The following is a 23,665-nucleotide window of genomic DNA, read 5'->3' as shown; positions in this document are numbered from 1 at the left end:
CCTCCCACCAAGTGACCCCATGGCTCCCGCTGCTCACAACCAAGCCTGTGAGTCAGATGAGGGGAGAGGAGATCCTGCAGACATCCTGCAGTGCCCACTGGACTGAGATCAGGCTCAGGTGAGTAGTTAGGGGGGGGGGGGACTCTTAAAAGGTTTGCATTAAGAGCATGCATTAAGGTAAAAAGGAACCTTTTACCTTTATAACCACTTTACCACTTCTGCTCTAGAGAAATGTTTTCATTTTTTTGCACACATGTAAAAATCTGCATCTTTGCCCATAAAATTACTTAAAACCCCCAGAACCTTTGTAGAATAAAAAGATAGTTTAAATTTTTTATGTTGCACAACATTTGCACCACTGATTATCAAATGCATATTGTCAGGAAAAAATATTATAAAATTAATTTCAAAATGGAATAATATAGTACCAATTTTTGGTAAAATGTAAAAGATGGGGTTGTGTCACAGTAAATAGATAACAAACATATCATGTCTCCAAAGGCAACACTTTAAAAACCTTTACTACTTGTCAGTTTAGAATTAATCACAAACTATGGGGCTAGAATTATTGCTCTCACTTTGACTTTTGTGGTGATACCTCAAATGTGTGGTGTAATCACAGTTTACATGTGCCCACCCTGTTTAATTTTCTTTTATACATTTTATTATAATTTTATTTTTTAAACATTTTTATTTATTTACCTTTCTTGCTATCACAAAGGGTTAGCAAACCCCCATGTGACAGCATTGGGCAGGTGACATGTACTCTTTATTGAGACATGAAGGGTCTATTACAACCTTTCTTAACCTTTTCAACACAAAAGAACCCTTGAAATAACTTTCCAGTCTCAGGGAACCCCTGCTAAAAATTGCTATATTTACTGTGATGGTTACTGGGAATAATGCTCCTTATGCTTCTGGGAACGTATCTGAGAGGCAGAAGTATCTCATCTCTCAAGGAACCCATAGCAACATCTGGAGGAACCCTGGTTGAGAAACCCCGGTCTATTAGATCCCAGTGTCTCCCCTGTCCTCCAAAGCAGCTAATCAAGCACATATTTGCTCAGCTACTTGCTTTCCTGGCTATATCAGCCAGGGAATGACAGCTCTGAAAACCCAAAATGACAAAATCATCATCACTTCCAGCTTCATTGACTGCAGAGGAGATTGAGGATTGGATGTTCCTCGACTACTCCCACTCACCATCCTGAAACCCTCTAATGTAGTCTCAGGCTCCAGGGAAGAGCAAGAGAGCCCAGTAACCTCAGAGGGTGGGTATTGGTGGGAAGGGGGCAAGGTATCTCTTCCATTTGTGCTGTGAAAGTGATCACCTTCACTGTACCAGAAGCCAGCTGAAGAAAACAAACACAAGCTTGTGGCTGATACTGCAGCCATGAGCTTGTGCTGAACCCTTCACTCTCTGTATGTACTATGCGCATCCAAAGAGTTGAAGTCATTAAGGAGGAACTTTCCTTCCTATTGCTAGTTCTTCTTACTGCTGTAGGTCCCTGGAGCCTCCATCTTGGACACAGACACATATGTGAGCTTGCACAGTGTTTGTGAATGGTCCTCTAGCCTCCTGGGACATGTCATGTGTCCCTGGAGGTTGCGGGAGGGGGTTGGGCAAGGGATGTCATCCTTGCCAATGCAAGGATTGTGGAAGTGGCAGTGGGTACAGACAGATTTAAGTACTTGTTCCCCCCCCCCCCAAAAAAACGAGTTTAGTTATAGGCTGGTGGAGGAAGCAAACAATCGGTATTTCAATTTTTGAGAGCAGTTCCACTTTAAGTTCTGCATAGTTGTTTGTCAGAAGGAAAAGCCCCCAGCTACGCCCATCATCCCCCTTAATCAGCATTTCCGAGTGCCAAAATGTCTTCAGACACCATTCTGCCAGCAGAAAAAAAGAGACTGTGGGCTCCATTCGCAAAGTGTTATCTACCACTTTAAGAAATGCGACAAAATATCGCTAAGCGTTTTTCAAAAATCTTTTTGGCACTCACCAAAAGAACACTTCTAAAATACCGCATGCTGTGGTTTTCTGAAATATTCAGTATTTATTTCATGAACCTATGCGGAATTTTATCCCATGGCTATCCAGTGCGATAGATACTGTGGAGAAGGATTAGAAGCCTTGTCAGTTTTTATTGCTAATAAAGAGGTAAAAAGGTTTAAACTTTAGAAATATGCCAACTCACTGAGGTCCCTGCAGTGTATGTATTAATACAAAAGAAAAAAGGTGACTGGATTGCCAGTCAAAGGGAAGCTGCTTTCACAGGACACACATGTTGTATCAAAAACAAGTTACATGAAGTAAATACAAAATATCTTTCTAAATGTCAAATATTGAAAGAAAATAGTATAAAACATCACACACATGTATAGATACACTTCTTCCACCAATAAAAAATACAATGTTGGTATTTACATACAGTATGTGTGTGATTGTTTTATCCTATTTTTATTCAATAATTGACATTTAGAAAGATATTTTGTATTTACTTAAAATATAACTAAAGGAAAAACCTTTTTTTTCTCAGTTTTAGATAGTGTGGAGAGGTATTAGAACACCTATTAGTCTCAGGAAACCCCTGCTAAAAATGACTATATCTACAACTCATGATACATTGGTGTGTTGGTCAGGGGGAAGAATGCTCCTTACACTTGTGACCACTGGGAAGAATTACCCCCCTTTAGATAGCTAAAGAGATCAATTATGTCAGTGGGAACTTGTCAGTGGGAAGATATCTCTAAAAATAATTGTGAAAAAGTAAAGTATCCACCGCTGTATACAGTATATGGCATATGTTCTAACAAGGGAATAGACCAGGGGTCCTCAAACTTTTTAAACAGGGTGCCAGTTCATGGACCTTCACACTGTTGGGGGCCGGACTATAGTTTGAAAAAAAATATGAACACATTTCTATGCACAACGCACATATCTTATTTGTAGTGCAAAAAAACAGGAAAAAAACAATACAATATTTAACCACAAGCCTACAGGGCACTTATACCCCCTTCCTGCCCAGGCCAATTTCCAGCTTTCACCACTGTCGCACTTTGGGTGACAATTGCGCTGTCATGCAACACTGTACCCATATGACATTTTTATCATTTTTTTGTGACAGATAGAGCTTTATTTTGGTGGTATTTAATCAACTCTGGGTTTTTTATTTTTTCTTAAACAAACCAAAAACCACTGAAAAGTTTGAAAAAAAAACATTTTTTCTTAGTTTTTGTTATAAAATTTTGTAAATAAGTGATTTTTCTCCTTCACTGATGTGCGCTAATGAGGCTGCAGTGATGGGCACTGATAGGTTGCACTGATGGACACTGATAGGTGGCACTGTTGGGTACTGATGAGGAGGCACTGGTAGGTGGCACTGATGGGCATTGACAGGCATCACTGATGGGCACTGAAAGGCAGCACTGATACATGGCACTGATATATGGCACGGATAGGCGGCACTGACTGGCACTTTTAGGCGGCACTGACTGGCACTGTTAGGCGGCACTGACTGACACTGATAGGCGGCACTGACAGGCACTGATAGGTGGCACTGGCTGGCACTGACTGGCACTGATATGTGGCACTGATTGACAGCACTGATAGGTGGCACTGATTGGCATTGATAGGTGGCACTGACTGGCACTGATGGGTGACACTGAAAGGCAGCTTAGATGGGCACTGATATGTGGCATTGATGTGCACTGGCAGGCACTGATATGTGGCATTGATGTGGCACTGATGGGCACTGACAGGTGGCACTGCTGGGGCTACACTGATCATCAGGGCACACTGATCATCAGTGCCCTAAAGATCAGTGTACATGTCCCCTCCGCGGAAAGCCGATTACTGGCTCTCCTCTCCTCTCGAGCGGTCAGCGTGACAGCTCGAAAGGAGAGAAATGCCGATAACCAGCATTTCCCTGTTTACATGTGATCAGCTGTGATTGGTGATTGGACACAGCTGATCACATGACCGAGCCGACATCTTCGGCTCTTTCCATGATCGGTGATCTGCTGTGTCCGAGGGACACAGTGCACCGCCGATTGCGGCGCTGTGCGTTCCCTGAGCCGCACATGCGCGGTGAGAATGGGAGGACGTCATATGACGTCCTACCAGAAAGAGAGAAGCACCTTGCGTCTGTCATATTTTTTATTTATTTATTTCAGGTACTTATATAGCGCTGTCAATTTACGCAGCGCTTTACACACATATATATATATATTGTACATTCACATCAGTCCATAACCCTAAAGGGGTGTACAATCTAAGGTCCCTAACTTACATTCATACATACACATATTAGGGCCAATTTAGACAGAATCCAATTAACCTGCCAGCATGTCTTTGTAGTGTGGGAGGAAACCGGAGCACCCGGAGGAAACCCATGGATTATTACTGGTGTGATTACTATAAGGTGGATTTGCTTTTCTTCTTCTCCTATCTATCGGTTGAACCTCGTTAGTATTTTCATTGCCCCTATCCTATGAGCTTTGCTATAAAGTGAGCTATATGTACATATTTCCTGTTTCTTGTATTGAAAAATCTTCAATAAAAAACTGCTATTTACAAAAGCTAAAGCCTGAAAAGTTGCTCTCTCTGTGTGTTGGTTACATGGAGGGTCCACAAAACCCATCTGTATGTGACAGTCCTCTTCATGATACATCCCTATGATATTCAGACTCTGAGAATATGTCTGATGTGATAGCCAAAACCAGGACCTTATATAAGGACCAGCGAAGTGGATAGGTGAGACAGGATCAGCCTGTATCTTTGACCATTAATGTAAAGAACCGACATTTTGTTTGGAATTTATTTACTTTAGAGTGTAAACTTTTCAAACTTCTGCTAAAATTCAACCACACTGATCTTAGTCTCAGGTGAATGACCAGGTATTGAATCACATCACGGGTCGCACAATTTACCGCCTAGAGCCCTTTATAAGGTACTCCCTTGTACCACGGGGACTTTGCCATAGGATGTTCTGCACTTGGTTAGCTGCGTACACACTTACCCTATTACTGCACACTATTGCAAGACAAAGCAACTATGTCACTTCTCCTCGGCCAACTAATGATTTTAATACAGCCTTCTGTCCAGGGCACAAAAATTCCTGGCTCTTTCTCCAGCTCCATCGTCTAACTGAATTGGAGCCCATTATGCCCACCCAAGAAGAGGCAGACAAAGAAGGAGATGAAGAAGACCCAGAGGCAGTGTTAGAGGAAGATTTCTCACCCCCAAGCTCCTATGCATCTGATGTTAGGGCCTCATGCAATATGCTTGTCATGTTCCTATATTTACTTTTTCTATGTCTCACTGGACCTCCTGAGTACAAGCAGACCTGCTAAGTCTTAGGCTGCATTCACACTTCAGTGATTTGTAGCTTGAGGCTCAAAGTTCCAAAAACACTCAAACTTAAAAAATCAGTTGTTCTCCATGGTGCCTGTTCGCACTATCAGGTGTGAACAGGCATCATAGAGAACAATTGATTTTTAAATTCTAAGTGTTTTTGGAGATTCAAACTTCAAGCTACAAATCGCTCAAGTGTGAATGCAGCCTAAAAAGAAATTCCCTATTTATGAACAAATAGAATGGACTATTTATGACAATTGGAAAAATCCAGAAAAGATTTTAGCCACTCCGAAAATCATTGCTGAACTCTATCCAGTAGAAAAAGAGGTAACTATATAATGATCTGTTCTGATAGTAGACCCTTCTGTCTCAGTCTTAAACAAATATCTCACTGTAGCAAATGAAGATGTTCTGTCATTCAAATATTTTGCCAATAAGAAATTTGAGATGCTCTTAAATGTGTTTTTTTTTTGCAGTGGCAAGCCCAGCTCTGCAAATAGCTATTGATGCAATTTCTCTCTGCCCCTACAGCATGGGCAGGCAGCCTTTAAAAGGTCGATATCTACTTGAACAAAATGAAAGAGATCAAAAATCATTGGGGTTTGGAAGAAATTAACCAGAAAGCCCTAAGTAAATAGTAAGGAAAACTTAGAAAAATATAATAAAACAAATGTCACTGTAAAAATATAAACTTATACCTTAAAAGTGGACAGTGTCAGTCAGTAGAGCAGTGGACAGTGTCAGTAGGGCAGAGGACGGGGTCAGTAAAGCAGTGGGTGGTGTCAGTATGGTAGTGGACGGTCAGTAGTTTTTAATTTTTGTTATTGCATTTTATTAATATTTTTTATCATTTTTTTTTTTTACAATTTTATTTTTTACTATTTTTTTTAGCAGCCCCATTTGGGGGCTTTGGTGAAATATCAGGGATCTAAACAGACCCCTGATGTCTTACTTTTGAGACAGAGAAAGAAGATTGAGGACACAGTCCCAGGGATGGACTGAAAACTCATGGGGCCCCCGGGCAATAGGGGATCCTGGGGTCCCTGTGTCCTTGCCCAAACTCAAAAAAGCCTATGAAAAAGGTACCAGGGCCATCTCATGGGGCCCCCTACTGACCCCGGGCCGTCAGGCAGTGCCCGAGTTTCCAAATGGTTAGTCCGCCCCTGCACAGTACTCAATCTCCATCTCTGCAACCTCAACTGCACAGAATGAATGAACAGGAAGAGCTCTGCATAACCTCCCTGTTCATTCACAAACCAAAGCAGAGTAAACACAGTTTACTCACTGTGTTCATTCAGAAAAGGAAGGGGCCAGCAAATTACATATGTACTGGCCCCTTCCCCTGATCTCCATCCAGAAACAATTACCTGCGGCAGCCAGTGGGAGAGGAGAGGAAGGGAAGCAAGGAGAGCTGCAAAGGAGGGTGGGGCGCAGTGGGGAACCAGGGGAACACACAGAGGGGCCCGAGCATTAGAAGGATGTGGAACCTGGACAAGATGGGCGGTGGGGGCAGCATTTACTGGAAACGATCCCTTGTATTTTCCTACTGCAGCCTCTGAATGGAGAGGAGGAGAAGCAGGCTTTCAGTTGATGGAGGTACCAGTAAATGCCGCTGCTGCTTCTGTCCAGGTATCAGGGGTCAGAAAGGAAGGGTTGTAATCTACCCGCCACCTATCCGCAAATGATGGGAAGATCGCTATTGGGGGGTTGCCAACACCTTCCGTACAGTATAGGTTTGAAAGGATTCTATTCAAACCTTTTCATGGTACCAAAGTCTAATGGGGGTACTTGTTCAATCCTAGGGCTAAAGTTCTTTAACAAATACCTTCAAATTTAAAAATTTTGCATGGAGCCTGCAAGGTCAGTTTTTGCCTTTCTGAGACAAGGGGAATACTTGGTGTCTGTACATCCAAGATACCTACCTGCATATTCCCATTTATCCACTTTATTCACCTTTATATGCTTTGCAAAAGGCAACAATCCCTTGCACTTTGTTGTGCTGCCATTTGGCCTATCTCACTCTCCTAGAGTATATACAAAGGTCCTTGTACCTCTTCTCACCCTTATAAGAAGTCAGAGTATCCAAGTCACCATCTATCTAGATGATTTTCTGAATGACTCTCATTCATTCTGCAAATATGCACAGGACATTCCATATCCTTCAGGTGGGTGGTCAACTTCCAGAAAACCACTCTTTGACCTAGACCCAGACCTTGATTTTCACCTAGAATACGTGGATATAATTCTCCATTAGTTCTGAATCTCAATTTCATTTGACACCTCTCCAACACAGCATCTTGTTGGCATGAAAAAAGCATGTGTCTTCTTTGCACCTGTCCATGCTCCTATCCAGCCAAGCTTCCCTAGCTTGGGGGATCTTGAGCCCAGAATCAACAATGGTAAAGTCGTTACCTCCATTTAATTGGAAAGTGACAATGACAGATGCCAGTCTTTCAGGTTGTGATCCTCATTGCCCTGCACTGGCCCAGAAGTTCTGGGTACACAGGCATACTCAGACCACTAGGAGATGACCCTTGGCCCCTTACCAACAGGCTAGACCTACTGTCTCAGGTCAGTGTCAACTGCATCTCAGTCACTGGCTTTAACAGCATGGCTGTTGAAGCTCAGGTCTTAAAAGACAGGTAGGGTCTCTGAGGCTGTCATTTCTACCTTGCTAAAAGCATGAAAAGTCACTTCCAGGAGGATTTACTATTATATTTTGGAAGTCTTTCCTTGACTGGTGTGAACAAAGGCACTTCAATCCCAGAGATTATTCTGTATCTCACATTCTGGTCTTCCTTCGATCAGGTCATGAACAGAATTTGGTCTTAAGCCCTCTAAAAAAGGTTAGGTTTTTGTCTTTGCCCACTCTCTTTCAAAAATCTCTGGCCATGCACTCCCACATATATTCAAGGTGCATCTCTGTTCAGGCCTCCTTACAGCACCCTGTGCTTCCGTGGGACCTCAATCTAGTTCTCTCTGCCCTGCAAAAACTACACTTTGAACCCATCAGGGAAATCCTCTTAGCTGATCTCCCCTGTAAAAGTGGCATTCTTGGTTGCTAACTTGTCTGTCAGACATGTCTCTGAGTTATTGGCTTTCTCATATAAAAAGTCATTGCTCACTCTTCACAATGACAAGGTACTCTTACTCCAAGACCATCTTTTCTTCCTAAGGTGGTTTCAGTCTTCCATCCCTGCCTTCTCGTGTCCTGCTCCAAAGCACTCAAAAGAAATAGCTATTCACTGCCTAGATCTAGTCAGAGTCTACATCACAGCACCAGTTTCTGTTAGATAGACAGACTCTATTAATTCTCCCCTCAGGACTTCGCAAGGGGCATTGTGCTGCCAAGTCCACCACTCACTATATAGCTAAGGCAACTCATTGTCAGAGCGTATGCTCTACAGGGAAAACTCCTCCTACACTTTTATGCACTCATTCCATTATGTTGGTGTGTGTTGCTTGGGCATTCTGGCACCGAGACTGTTTCACAATTTTGTAAGGCCACGACCTGGCCCTCTGTTCATACTTTTTCAAAGATCCACCAATTGGATGTCCAATCTTCTGCAGCTTTCAGCCACACAGTTCTTGCAGCTATAGACAATGGCTAATCTCCCAAAGCTTGCCTTTCTGTTGGATATGCCATAAAATTGTATGCAGAATCAAGCTAAGCATATACTTTTAATGAGTATAGCGCAGGGGAAACCGAATACTCCCAATACTTGTTTATCACTTGGAAAATAATAGTATTTGGATACAGATTAGATAAAACAGATGGAAAAAGCCAGCACTCCAACTGAAATTCTAAGCTGACTGTTAGATGGGCTTGTAAACCTCTAACCTGAAATATGAACAAAGCATGTCCCTGTATACTGTGTACTTGTCTCAATCCAAAACACTAAGTGTCATTTCTGTTTGCTTCCTCATTCCTCTGATATCTGTATGAGTCAGTTCTGACAGGTGTTCATGACACCAAGAGAAAAAAGGTGACGGGAGGGAGCTGCAGCATACAGCTTGTGACTGACAGCCTCAGCTTTGTTCTTGTCTGCTGTGTGAAAGGGGGGGTCCCTTTCCAACAGTCTGCTCTCAAAGCTCTTCTCACTGAGATCTGCAGTGTGAAACTTCAATTCCCCACCCTCTGCTTTCTGAATGCTCAGGCAAGCTGTTTAGTTTCTGCACCTTGAATAGCTGTAGAGAAGAGAAGAATGCAGATAAACAGGTACAATTTATGTAGGAGGATTTGTTTTATCTCTGTGTATCATCTGAGGCCAATTACTTCACTGGGTATATGTAAGGCTTTACAACCACTTTAAAGTGGAACTAACCCCTTCCATCCTATACAGCCAAGGAAGCTGCCATCTTAACCTCTGTTTGATTTGCAGTTGTTATGGTGCTGCACAAATGATCAGTTATGACACCAGCCATTTGACGTCTTGGCAAGTCAGTCAAGAGTACAAGCAACTGTGACAGCATGCCTGTAATGTAACTTTGTAATTTTGTGAAACAGTTGTCTTGGTGGGTTTAGTTCCGTTTGATCACCTACATCAGTTTCTACTGATGTTGGATTTCAGTAAACAGCCATCTTGGAAGTTCAGTTGGAATGCCTTTTTTTCAACTGTTCAGCCAAGCACCCACCCCTACAGATGGGTTATATAAGATTTGTGCAGTGTGCTCTAATGTAATACATGGTTGATTCTTCATGAAAATGGTTAGCCAAGAGTGTCTTTTGATGCCCAGAAACATGAGTCTATATTCTGATTTTGCTGAAATGGCCTTAGTGGGCAAATTGAATCCAATGGCTGTGAAAATATTTAACTTTTTGCTGCCTAATTTTTAACAGATTTAGCTGGATGCATATGTCTTAATCTGTCAAATCCATATGTGCATTATCCAAGCCGTGCTCGTGTTAGGACAATAGAAGGAATGGTTCAATAGTTCAGTACCTACATACATGGGCATTTTGGATGGCCATACGCATACACTACTAGGTGACGTTTATTGATGTTAGCATTATTAGGCCTCATGCACACTGGACTTTTACAGCTGTTCCTAGGGGTATTCAGGCTTTTTTTTTTTTACTGCCTCTAAATGTGATCATGCACACATAGGATTTTAGCAGCATTTTGTGGTAGGAGAATTTAGTGTCAGAAAAAAAAACCTCCTGGAACAACAGTGTTTTGGCTGAAAAAACACTTGATGTGTCTAAAAACATCTAAACACGTGCTAATGTTAGGCGCATTTAGCGCTTGAGCATTAATTTATTTAATATATTATTTATTCTGGCCAATTAAATTAATTAATTCCCAAATGCTTGATGCGGGTAAATGCGTGTAAACACGATACAGACTTGTACAAGCATCAAGCGGTTTTTTTTTGGCCAAAGCTCTGCTGGTTTCTAGAGGAGTTAAAAATTTTCAATGTGCATGAGGCCTTAAAAGAGAAGTGTAGGTTTTGTTTTTTTCCCCAAATCATACTTACCTAGGTGGGTGCAGCGTTTGTCCAATGCTGCATCTGTCCCCCACAGGCTCTAAGTGTGAGAACTCATCGATCACATAACCGCTGATCACTGAGTTCTCATCGCTGCTGTGAGCAGTCATCACTGTCTGCTCTGCTCCCCTGCACTCACTGGAGTGCTGGGCTATGGAGGAGGAGGGAATGGCTGGCTCAGGCTCTCAGTGGTTTGCTGGGGTAGATCCTGACTTTGAAGTCGGGATCTTTCCTCAGCCTGGACCAGCTGAGTGATGTCAGCTGACAGCGGACTTCGTCCTGCTGTCAGCTGAAAATGGATCACAGGAGTGGCAGAACGAACTGCACTCCTGTGATTTACAGAAGTACAGCCAAAAGAGCTTTGCCTGTACTTCTCCTTTAAGCTGCTGTGGTCACTTTATATCTAGCTTTGCCCCTTCCTGATACCATGGAGGGCCCAAGGCTTCTGAGAATTTTATAGCAGTTGTGTGATTTATAGTATTTACTTATGCAGGTCAAAGCACTTGTTGTATTATGTTATGTCAGGGCACTGATTTCTTCTTTAAAATACTAAATACTTTCATCTGTACTGAAGTTAAATATATAAATGCTACTTTCTGACTCATCTGTGAGAAGTGTTAAATTTTTTTTATGAATAATTGATCTTATGAATCACTGATAACAGATACAGCACAAAGTGTTAATTAATCAGGGCTCTCAAATTGTTACTGTAAGACTGAATTAAATAAATTAGGGTTGTTCTTTTCCAGTTTTATTAGCAAATAATTTTTTCAAATTGATCAATTTGATTAATACAATGCCTTGTCTAGTTACACATTGGCAGAATACATGGTTATATAAATCCTGATGCCTGTGTCTTAGACTTAGTTATCTTGACTAGGTGTAGATTTTTGTTGCAGTTTAATGCCTTGATGCAGCCTTCTTCACTCTGTGATCAGCCAGTGTAAAATTCCACAGAGCTCAGTACCTCTGCTGTCTCTCACCCTGTTGTCTGCCACTGTAAAAGTAAATCAAATCCCATATAATTAGCTCTACTTTGTTTTCACAGCTTTAAAGGATAAGTTCATCTTTAGAACATTTTACAACCATATTTAGGGTATAACTTGTAACATTGCAGCACATTCACCTTCACCCCCTGTGCTGCTGTCACATTTAAAATCTGCGCGGCTGTTCGGGACTCCACCCGCACATCTGTGTTATTCATTAACAGAGATCTGTGAATGAATAAACTACAAATCCCGTCTGCTGGCTTGTAGTTATCAATGGATTACAAGTGTGATGATATTGTAGTCCATTCACACTTCCTCCAGTTTTCTAACTATAAGCCTGTATGGAGGCATGGTCAGAAAGTTGGAGGGAGAGTCTGCAGGAACCTGACATTGCTCCAGCAATCCATTGATCTTGGGTACAATGGTTTGCAGACTCCTGTAAGAAAAAATAATAAATGCACACTTTTTTTCCCTATTTTTCTTAAAGGTGACCTTAGCTTTAAAGAAGGGTTTTGGCAGAATTAGATCTATTATCTAAAAAGATAGCTACTTGACCTTGTACAGTATGTACAGGTGAAACTCGAAAAATTAGAATATCATGCAAAAGTTCATTTATTTCAGTAATGCAACTTAAAAGGGGAAATTAATATATGAGATAGACTCATTACATGCAAAGCAAGATAGTTCAAGCCTTGATTTGTCATAATTGTGATGATTATGGCTTACAGCTCATGAAAACCCCAAATCCACAATCTCAGAAAATTAGAATATTGTGAAAAGGTGCAATATTCTAGGCTCAAAGTATCCCACTCTAATCAGTTAATTAAGCCATAACACCTGCAAAGGGTTCCTGAGCCTTTAAATGGTCTCTCAGTCTGGTTCAGTAGGAATCACAATCATGGGAAAGACTGCTGACCTGACAGTTGTGCAGAAAACCATCATTGACACCCTCCATAAGGAGGGAAAGCCTCAAAAGGTAATTGCAAAAGAAGTTGGATGTTCCCAAAGTGCTGTATCAAAGCACATTAATAGAAAGTTATGTGGAAGAGAAAAGTGTGGAAGAAAATGGTGCACAAGCAGCAGCGATGACCACAGCCTGGAGAGGATTGTCAGGAAAAGGCCATTCAAAAGTGTTGGGGACTTTCACAAGGAGTGGACTGAGGCTAGAGTCAGTGCATCAAGAGCCACCACATACAGACGGATCCTGGACATGGGCTTCAAATGGCATATTCCTCTTGTCAAGCCGCTCCTGAACAACAAACAAAGTCAGAAGCGTCTTACCTGGGCTAAAGAAAAACAGACCTGGTCTGTTGCTCAGTGGTCCAAAGTCCTCTTTTCTGATGAGAGCAACTTTTGCATCTCATTTGGAAACCAAGGATCCAGAGTATGGAGGAAGAATGGAGAGGCACACTGCAAGATGCTTGAAGTTCGGTGTGAAGTTTCCACAGTCTGTGTTGATTTGGGGAGCCATGTCTGGTGTTGGTCCACTGTGCTTCATTAAGTCCAGGGTCAACGCAGCCGTCTACCAGGAGATTTTGGAGCACTTCATGCTTCCTTCCACAGATGAGCTTTATGGGGATGCTGACTTCATTTTCCAGCAGGACTTGGCACCTGTCCACACTGCCAAAAGCACCAAAACCTGGTTCAATGACCGTGGGATTACTGTACTTGATTGGCTAGCAAACTCGCCTGACCTGAACCCCATAGAGAATCTATGGGGCATTGCCAAGAGAAAGATGAGAGACATGAGACCGAACAATGCAGAAGAGCTGAAGGCTGCTATTGAAGCATCCTGGTCTTCCATAACATCTCAGCAGTGCCACAGGCTGATAGCTTTCATGCCACGCCGCACTGAGGCAGTAATTTCTGCAAAAGGGGCCCAAACCAAGTACTGAGTACATATGCATGCTTATACTTTTTAGAGGTCCGATATTGTTCTATGTACAATCCTTGTTTTATTGATTGCATGTAATATTCTCATTTTCTGAGATTGTGGATTTGGGGTTTTCATGAGCTGTAAGCCATAATCATCACAATTATGACAAATCACGGCTTGAACTATCTTGCTTTGCATGTAATGAGTCTATCTCATATATTAGTTTCACCTTTTAAGTTGCATTACTGAAATAAATGAACTTTTGCACAATATTCTAATTTTTCGAGTTTCACCTGTATCTTTTCTTAGCTACCAGTCCATGGCGCAGCTGCAGAAGCATGGCATGGCTGTTTTTTTTGGGAGGAGGGGGGTTGAAGGGATGGCTGAAGAACCCCAATTGCTGATAGCAGTGTTCTGTTGCTGCAGTCTGATTGGTCTGTGGTACTGATCGCAACACAGATAATGCAGACAGATAAAGTAATTTATCATAGTTAATATATTATTTTTTATTTTTAGAAATGTACCTTTTACAGTTAGCCTTTAAAGTAAACAATTCTGCATACTGTTGTTGGTACCTCAAAGCGCCATCATACTCAATACAAGCAGAGCACCTCCAAACCTTAGAAAATGGGGCTTTCTGAAGGGGAGCAATGACCAGCTCCAAACCTACTTTTTTTTTACTTTCCTGTCCTTCACCTAAACCCACCACTAGTATGGGTGGCCTTGCCAACCAATATCAAGACAGGAAAGACAGGAAGAGACAGCAACCATGGAGAATTATCCCCGTTTTCAGAGTACTCTTCCTTTCTGGAGTCTGGTTTGCTGAACAAAAATCAGTAAGTATATGCAGTAGGTGCCAAATACAATAGATAAGTGTTGTTTTGACCACAGGTTACTTTACACTCTTGGGTGAATGTGATGATATTTTAGAAATCTTTCATAATGTTTTCTATAATTTTCTCTATTATAGACTTTGGAAACATCTCATAAATTGAAAGAAAACCTAATAACCTAAGATGGAACATTCAGTTCAGCCATCTGAAAGCACAGATGTAGGTCTGCAAACTGATGATGAGAACCAAGATACTGCAATTCATGATCTTGGTGAAGACATGATTTCCTCTGTACCAACTGTAAGAGATGAGGCAGCCTTTCAGGAACAAGTCCAGTACTTCAGTGTTCAGAGTGAAGGGGTACAAAGCATGGACGAGCAACTGCACACTGACAATGACGAAAGTCAAAATATGCAAGAGGATTTACTTACCCGTCAAGACATGGTCAGCACAGGTGATGAACCACCTGATTCAGATGTGTCAGCTGAAAAGCAACATAAACAAGAGTCTGAACTTGCACCACCAGATGATGGTATAGATCCAGCTCTAACAAAGCAGCAATATATTGGGGATCAGACTGCTTCAGAGCTCATTGCTGATATACCAGAAACAGAGCAAGTGCCAGAGACAATGAATGAAGACCATATACAAATCATAAAAGATACAAAGGCAGAAGAGATTACAGTTGCAAAGAGGGAAGAGGAGGAGCCATCTACAGAAAAAGATATATTTGAAAAGAAAATATCTTCAGATATAACCAGTCCAACAGCAACAGGTATGTTTATTGCAATGGAGTTCAGCTGCATTACTTTGTGAATCAAAGAAAAACAAACAATCATACTCACCTAGATGGTTGCAGCACCGATCCCAGCTGCAGCTGTCCCCCACCGCCTCTAAGACCGAGAACTGAACGATCAAAGACTGCTGATCGCTTGGTTATTGGACTTCACTGGGCAGAGAGTAGTGACTGTCAGTTACAAACTCTCTGCTCTGCACCTCCAGTGCTCACTGGAGTGATGGGCGGTGGAGGGGCAGGAGTGGTTGGCTTAGGCTCTCAGTGTCTCTCTGAGAGGCTGAACCAACTGCTGGTCCAGACATCTAGGTGGATCCCAACTTTAAAGTTGGAATCTCTCCAGAGCCTGGATGGGCTTGGTGCCGACAGTGGGCTTAAACCTGCTGTCAGCTGAAAATGGGTCACTCCTGTGACCTATTAAAGAAGTATAGCTAAACAAGGTTTGGCCATTCTTCTCCTTGAATTGTCTTCTGTTTTTCTCATTTAATTTCTTCTTCAATTTCCTCTTGGTTCAGTGCATCGCTTCAGTTATTTGTTTACTATTAATTTGTATATTATAAAGAATTGGAAAAGAGCTGTATGATATGCAGCTTTACTACCTTTTGTAACTTCTTTGACAATTACTTTCAGATGTCTGTTCTCTGTTGAGACCTAGTGAATTAGAGCTGAATAGAACAGATGGCACTTTTGTTGACATCTAAGTTTGTTCAGCTTTTTCCTATAGCTTGTGACTGAAAGCAAACAGATGTTAGGTCAATGGGCAGGTCGATGTGAACGGACATACATATACGTCCTTTGCCACCGATTCATCACTTTTAGGTTTGTAAAAGACTGGAGAAGAATGCAAACCTTTTCCTTTTTTTTCACCTAGATGGATGTAATCAAATGAACAAATGCTTATTTACATTTACATGCCCATAGACTGACAATGAGCGCCCAATCTGATCCACCTAAAAAACTAACAGGCATATCTGATCAGAATGCTCATCTGAAAGGACTCTGCAAATAAAAAGGAGTTCAGAGTTTGGACTGACATGGACTCAGATAAGAGAGTTACCGGTATACACACATATCTGGATGGGAATGATAATTTAGGATTTATGCCACCTGTAAATTCAGTGAACTCTATGGTTTTAGCACAGTCAAAGTGGGGGATTTATCAAAATGAGAGCAGCCAGAATCTGGAACAACTGTGCATGGCAACCAATCCGTTTCTATCTTTCATTTCTAAAGCTTATCTCAACAAGCTTAAAAGAGAAGCTGATTGGCTGCCATGTACAGCTGCTCCAGATTTTGGCTGCTCCAATTTTAATAAATTCCCCACTTTGACTGTGCTAAAACCAGAGAGTTCATTGTGTTTACTTGATAGCATTAGTAGCACACTGATTGATTTTACTTTATGCCTAGAATTGCTCTCTATGGAGTAACAGTTTTTTTCTGAATAAGGCCAATGATTACCTATGTTGCTTCTCAGCATTTGATTTACTAAAGCTTTAAAAATCAGCAAAGTACATTTACAAAGTATACAATTTAACAGAAAGGTACATTGGTAATTGAACAGAAAATGCTTCTGACATATAATTTTGTTTCTTTTCATTATTTTTAGTTAAGGTAATGTTAGTTCCTGTTGGTCAAGTCATTACTATTGCATTTTCCATTGGAAAGTCTGTGGGAAACCTTAAAAATGACTTTGCATCTCAGATGAAAATACCAGAAACAGTCATACGGATTATGTTTGAAGGTATGTAAAACAGGCATTCTAAATAGGTTTTTGTAGGCTCATAACCCTTAAAGGAAGGCTCACGTTTCATTTCAAATCAATAAGAGACTGCCGCACAGACTGTTTTGCAATTTAATCATATTAAGTCTGTGGGAGATCCTATTAGTTACCTTGTGTCTAATACAAAAATATAAGAAGCAGTCATATAGGTAATGGTGGAAGGTATATAAAAATATATGTATGGATTTAAGTTTCAGTGTCTACATTTTGTGACGGGAGACTCAAACTCCAAAATTCATACAAGAAAATACTTCTTCATCCTTGCAGCAAAAAATTATGATATCCTGCAATTGTTTCATTGCTTCTCCCAGTAGGCCACACAGAACATGAGGAGAGATTACATTCACTCTGTTGCATGGAATGCAACATCCTTACGAAATCCAGTTTACTGCATTGGGGGTTTCACCTTTGTTTAAAACTGGCATGTTCAGAAGGATGTCAATTGAGCAAGCAACTACTGTATTTCTATGTACAATTTCAATCTGAACTCTACAATTAATCTGTTATACCATATGCACAAAATGTATACCTTAATGACATGAATTCTTTGACATACCAAGCAATGTGTTTCACTTTTCTGGTTATAACTCCTGTTGCAATGCCATGGCACGGCTACATGCCTTTGATATTTGAAGTTTTTGAATATGGGATAATTGTATCTTTCTTTTCATTTTATTTCTTTATTTGTTTGTTTTGTTGTTCCTTATTTCTATTGAAAAATGCAATGCAAAAAATATACAAATTAAAGTGTAGCGCTAAAGGTGTAAAGAGACTATAACCTAACTGAACATTTGTGAAGCTGGATATAACATTAATTCTAATACAATATAAAAATAATATAAAAGTGAAATAATGAGTCCCAATTCCAAAAAGAATAAAAAAAAAACATCAAAAAGGTTTAAACGTGAATCTTCAATTGCTAGACGATCAAACGTTATCCATGTGAAAACACGTGTCCATTCCATGCTCAAAGAAGGGTTACCAGATGTATTTGACCATCAAGTTATAGAATGGTCAAAATCAGCTCAAAAATTATCATTAAGCAACTGCTCCAACCTCCTCCATAGCCTCCAAATGCGGTTCAAATGGCGTTCGCCCACTCCGTATTGACCATCAATGCATGCGTTGTCAGGCATAAAATGGCATGTGCATGAAATAAAAAAGAAACTGGTCTATATCTGGGTTTGTAGGATTTTAAGGGCCCGGTCACACATGTGTTTAGTCTCGATCCATCTGTCAGTTTTCACAAAGTATGTCCATCATCCTTGGGCAGGCTATGTAAACAGGAGTACATCTGTATGTCACTTACATCCAGCAGTGCAGGTGCAGTCTGGGCTGGCTTCCCCCAAAGGTCAGGGCAGGTGGGCACACGGCTGGCTTTCTCCCCCTGCAGGCTCTATGTTAGGGAAGCTCTTCAGTCGTGCTGCTGCTCTCTACCTCTTGCACAGCAGCAGTCCCAGCCTGGAGCGTATATGTGTAGGGCTGCCCTGGATGGATGTCTATGTTTTTATTGTGCACAGACTTTTTCCTGGAAACAAGCCCCTAGTCTTTCTCTCCTTGTCAGGAATCTTTCCCTAACACGGATTACAGTCCATAACAAGTAAGGTAGCTCTCCCTACACTAGTCATTTGCAACAAAGTGCAGCAGAACATGGGGGCAGGGCCCTAAATAGATCCTGCTGACCCAAGAAGGCCACTAAGGGTCACAGACAACCAGAACACTGCCCCATTGACCCAGGAAACCACAGAGAATTCATGTTTCCCTTGGACCTCCTCTCCAGGCTGTGGTACCAGTCGGGTCAAGTGCCACCTACAGTGGAGAAAACAGACTGCATTTGCCTACACGTGTTTTTCCCCTTACCTTATGAAGCCAGATATATTCATCTAAGTACCCCCTCAGGTCCCGCTACCGGTTTCAGGCAGGGGGACCACTGATCTAGCAGTGTGATGTTCTTCCTGAGATCACCGGTCCCATGTGATGAAGTTGTCCTCTTCTGGATCCTGAGAGAACCCCATCGCTGGACATTCAATAGGCAGAGTCTATGTCATTCAGGCACTGACTTGAACATCCAAAGAAGGACAATTACAGCAAGCGAATTGAAGAGGAAAAGGCTCACAGCTGCAGCATCATGTAATCGCTGGTTTAGGTAAGTAAACAAGGGCATTTAGATTTTTAGAATTGTTTTTATTTTCCAGCGATCAGCTATAGGGGTGGGTGAGGGGAAAATACAATCCCAGAGTGGGCTTTAATGGAAACTAAATTGGAAATGTATCTGATGTTTTCCCAGACTAAATGATCTACCTGCAAAAACACAAGACAGTGATAGGAATCTAGCTTACAAGAACTCTACAGCAAGTAAACAGTGTGTACATTAGTTGTCATGTACCTTTAATTAAACAAATACAGCTTTAAAAATTCGCAACTATTTATTTCTAGATGCCATGGAAATGTAAGGTTACTAACATTTATAAAAAAGCATGACACAAGGGACAAATAACATTTGTTTTCTTTCTCTGTCCTATTAATAATTCTTTTCTCACCAGACAGGTGGCAGTGTATGTTAAAGAACAGGTATTACACTCATAGTTTCCTGTGACTGGTCAGGCGCAGTCGGAGCCTCTGGTTCACACTGGGATCTTCTGCATTGTCATGGTGCTGAGAGACGTAGGAGGAATTCTATTTGCAGTAATGAAGGACTATTGTTCCTAGTCTGTAATAGATTATCCTTCACAGGGCTATTACAGCTTCCTAGATACAGTAGTAGGATTCTTACAAACATTTTCAAAAGTTAATACATGAATAGCAATCCTGCATCCCACAGCTTGTGTACCCACTGTATATATACAATATGCCACATGTATTAAGGAAAAATAACCACTTCACGTCCGGTCGTTGTATATAAACGGCCGGACGGTGGCAGTGCAGGGTCAGATGGCTGTTCATAAACGGCCTCCCCGCCCCCTGCTTGTGCGCGCTCCCTGGGAGCGCGCAGCACCGCGATCCGGTGCCCGCTGTGTCCTCTGGGCCTCTGTACGAGGTCCCGATCATGTGGTCACTGATTGGCCAATCAGTGATCACATGCAAAGTAGTAAGCAAGATGTCCCTTGTGACATCATTGCTTACTACGTGTGAAATCTGTGAATGATCACAGAGGTCACATGGTACAAGGTTATTCACAACAGCCTTGTACCATGTGACAAGCTGTGACCAATCACAGCTCACTCAATACTTCTCAATGACTGCAAGAATGCAGACAGAGAGAAAGAGAAATGATTGATTTTACATCCTATATGGGTGTAAAAGCAATCAATGTACAGTGGTACCATGGTGACACTGTACTGCTAGGGTGACAGTATGTAAAAAAAATAAATAAAAAATAATAATATAAAAAAATAAAATAAAAATGTAAAAATAAATGTTTAAAAATTATAATTTTTGGTTATAAACTAATTTGGATTTTTTTTTTTACTAAAAAGATAACGGAATAGATTTTGGCCAAGATTTATGATGAAATATTATTTATTTGCAAAATTTTATAAAAAAAACACTTTTTTTCAACATTTTTGGACATTTCATTTACATAGCAAAAAAAATAAAAATCCTAGCGGTGAATAAATACCACCAAAATAAAGCTTTCTCTGTCTCAAAAAAATGGTAAAAAATTAATTTGGGTACAGTGTTGCATGACCGCGCAATTGTCATTCAAAGTTTGATAGCGCTTAAAGCTGAAAATTGCCCTGGTCAGGAAGGGGGTAAAAGTGTCTGGTCTGGAAGTGGATAATCACTTATCTTAGAGAAGTAAAAAAAAAAAGCTTTTAATGGGATATAAAACCAGTCCTTTTTTTCATAGATTTCTGCTTCTTTTTTAAAACTAGGGGAGTATTTAGACCCATAGAGGCTAATTTACTAAATTAGTTGAGAAACCTTACACACTAAATTGTAGGAATTTTCACTTCAATTATCCAACCATTTGTAAAGCAAATATATGTTTATTTATTTCATCTGCAAATGATTGGGTAATTGAAATGATTGTCTACACAATTTATTGTGTGCAAATTCTCAACTTCTTTATCAATTCCACCCAAGAGTGTTTATATGTTATTAGATTTCTGTGTTGCACTGTAATAATTTAGCCTTTGTTGTAAGTTGCCAACATACTGTATCATTGCACTATGAGCATACTTTGTTTTATATTTTTCTTGTTTCTTACTATAGGCCAGGCAGTAGAGGACCATGAGACTTTAGTAGATCTTGGCATCACACCTAATGGAACTATCCAGCTGGAAATGCAGTCAATGGATCCTGAAAACTATCCTGTCAAAGCTATGAAATTTCAACATGAATATAGCATGCCAGATGTGATAACTGTCAGGGTACAAACAGGTTTGTCTGCATTTAAAATACTTCTGATGAACCTGCTTTGCTTGTATTAAAGTGTTTTAATGTACAAAGTGATGCTTTCATCCCTTGATAGCAGATCATCTCAGTACATCAAGTGTGTAGGCTGCCCACTGTGCTGATTTCAACTTCTATTCCTTCAATACAGAGAGTTTGCTTCCTAAAGGGGTGTGTGAAATAACTGGGTGTCCAAAATACCTGAGTCTTCTCTAAAACACCAACCCCAGTTTTCTGCATTATCAGTATCCCAACAAGGTGGTCTTCAGTGATTTGTAACTTACCCCTGCCCCAGTGCACTATTAAATAGACCCATTGAAGCATTTACCCATTCGTCTGATGCTATGGGAAGTTACAGTTAAAAGTTTAGGACAACCTTTTGCAAACTCTTCACTTAACTTAAATTAGGAAAACATACAAGAAAGAAGTTTTGAAAAAAAAAAACAGTTATCTAGCTGCTATACTGAACCAATGACTTAATTTGTTTTCACTTTAGTCCCAGGCTAACTCATGTAAGAAACTGAGGTTTGATTGACAAGAGTACGAGGGCAATAGTAACACAAAATCTGAATTTTAAATGAAACATTTAAAATAATAGCATATTAATACAGTATATAAAACCCTAATAAAAGCTGGTACCTAAAATTCCACAACCAATACAATTTTCTTTTTTTACACTGTAATTTTTTATGTCACACATTTTATGCCTTTATAGTAGGCAGAAAGAAAAAGGCAGACCTGGTATAATGACACCATGCCGGCCATTAATAAATATATTAAAAAAATTGTATGTTTTTTTTTATTTAACACTTATGCTTTCGATTAGGAGAAGATATATATCAGGACATAGCAGTGGAAATTGAAAGATTAAACTACCGCAAACCGTATCTGGGTGGATATCGACACAAGGTAACAGGAATGGTGTACCACCATGCTGGAACACAAACTGTGCCAAAAAAAAGACCAGACAAAGGAGTTGAAGTATTCTGTAGAGACACCCAGGTATATGGCTAAGGTTTATGTAAGCTTGTTTTCTTCTGCCTGGGGTGGGGTTATATAAATTCATATAAATTATATGGCATATATGCACATCCCAAAATGCCTATCTTTTGGTCACTGCATAATTAGCCTTGGAAGTATTACAAGCATGAAAGTTTGTTTGATTACTTTTTTTAAAGGTCCAGCGTTTACAAGTCTGTGAAATCCCAAGATAGTCAGAATTCCCTAAGCATTTTTAGTTTGGTACTCAGAAAAGAACTCCACAGGAAAAGTATGTTGTACCTTCTTATTAAATTACACTGCAATTTAAAGAAATAATGCGCTGACTAAGCCCTGGTTCACACCAGGTGTGACTTTAAAGTGGTGTGATTTAGTCCAATTTAAGTGCGACTTCAATGCAATTTCAATACGAAATGGCATAACGCCATTTTATTCTTTTTAAAATGGCGTGGGGTTCCCCCCAAAATCCATACCAGACCCTTATCCGAGCATACAGCCCAGAAAAGCAAGGAAAGGGGGGGGGGAGTGAGCGCTCCCCCATACCAGGCTATATGCCCTTAACATGGGGGGTGCTTTGGGGTAGGGGGGACCCCCAAATCACCTTGTCCAATGTTGATGAGGACAAGGTCCTCTCCCCCACAACCCAGTGGTTGTGGGGGTACCAGTGGTGACTTACCGGAATCTGGCCCTTCCCCCATGTGAATAAGTATAGGGTACATAATACCCCTACTCATTCACCAAAAAAAAGTCCCCCCCTACCCCAAAGCACCTGACATGGTATGGTTCAGGAGGGGGTGCTCCCCCCGTCCAACCGGTTTCCTGGCCAGTGGGGCTGCATGCTCAGATAGGGGTCTGCTTTGGATTTTGGGGGTAGGGGCAATGCCATTAAAAAAAAAAATATTGGCATGGGGTTCCCCTTATAATCCATACTAGATCCGAAGAGCCTGGTAGGCTGGGGGGGGGGGGGGGGGGGGCACTTTTGTTTTGTATTATTTTGTCAGAAACTCCATTCATCTTTCAGAGGAGAACCTGCTGCTTTTGTTTTGTGAACAAATTTGTTAGTAGGAATGGGTAAAAATAAAGCGAAAAATGTCTCAAAGTGGCGCTTTTTGACTCAGTGCAATTTACATTACAGGCTATGTGTGAGCTGTGCTGTG

General features: G+C 40.8%; 1 protein-coding gene across 1 annotated transcript in view; it reads left to right on the top strand.

The window, feature by feature from the left end:
- The window catches only part of IQUB (IQ motif and ubiquitin domain containing), a 65,866-nt gene that overhangs the window by 10,923 nt on the left and 31,278 nt on the right, over window positions 1–23,665 (top strand). The window contains exons 2-5 of the mRNA XM_089672139.1: window positions 14,679–15,316; window positions 16,941–17,075; window positions 21,330–21,497; window positions 22,336–22,511. Coding sequence (XP_089528265.1) covers window positions 14,725–15,316; window positions 16,941–17,075; window positions 21,330–21,497; window positions 22,336–22,511 — 1,071 coding nt within the window. The 5' untranslated portion in view covers window positions 14,679–14,724. The remainder of the gene's footprint in view (window positions 1–14,678; window positions 15,317–16,940; window positions 17,076–21,329; window positions 21,498–22,335; window positions 22,512–23,665) is intronic.

The sequence above is a fragment of the Staurois parvus genome, unplaced genomic scaffold, assembly GCF_062004578.1.
Source record: "Staurois parvus isolate SC_StPar_1 unplaced genomic scaffold, SC_StPar_1.0 ptg000120l, whole genome shotgun sequence".
Taxonomy (NCBI): Eukaryota; Metazoa; Chordata; class Amphibia; order Anura; family Ranidae; genus Staurois; species Staurois parvus.
This window is presented reverse-complemented; position numbering and strand designations above follow the sequence as displayed.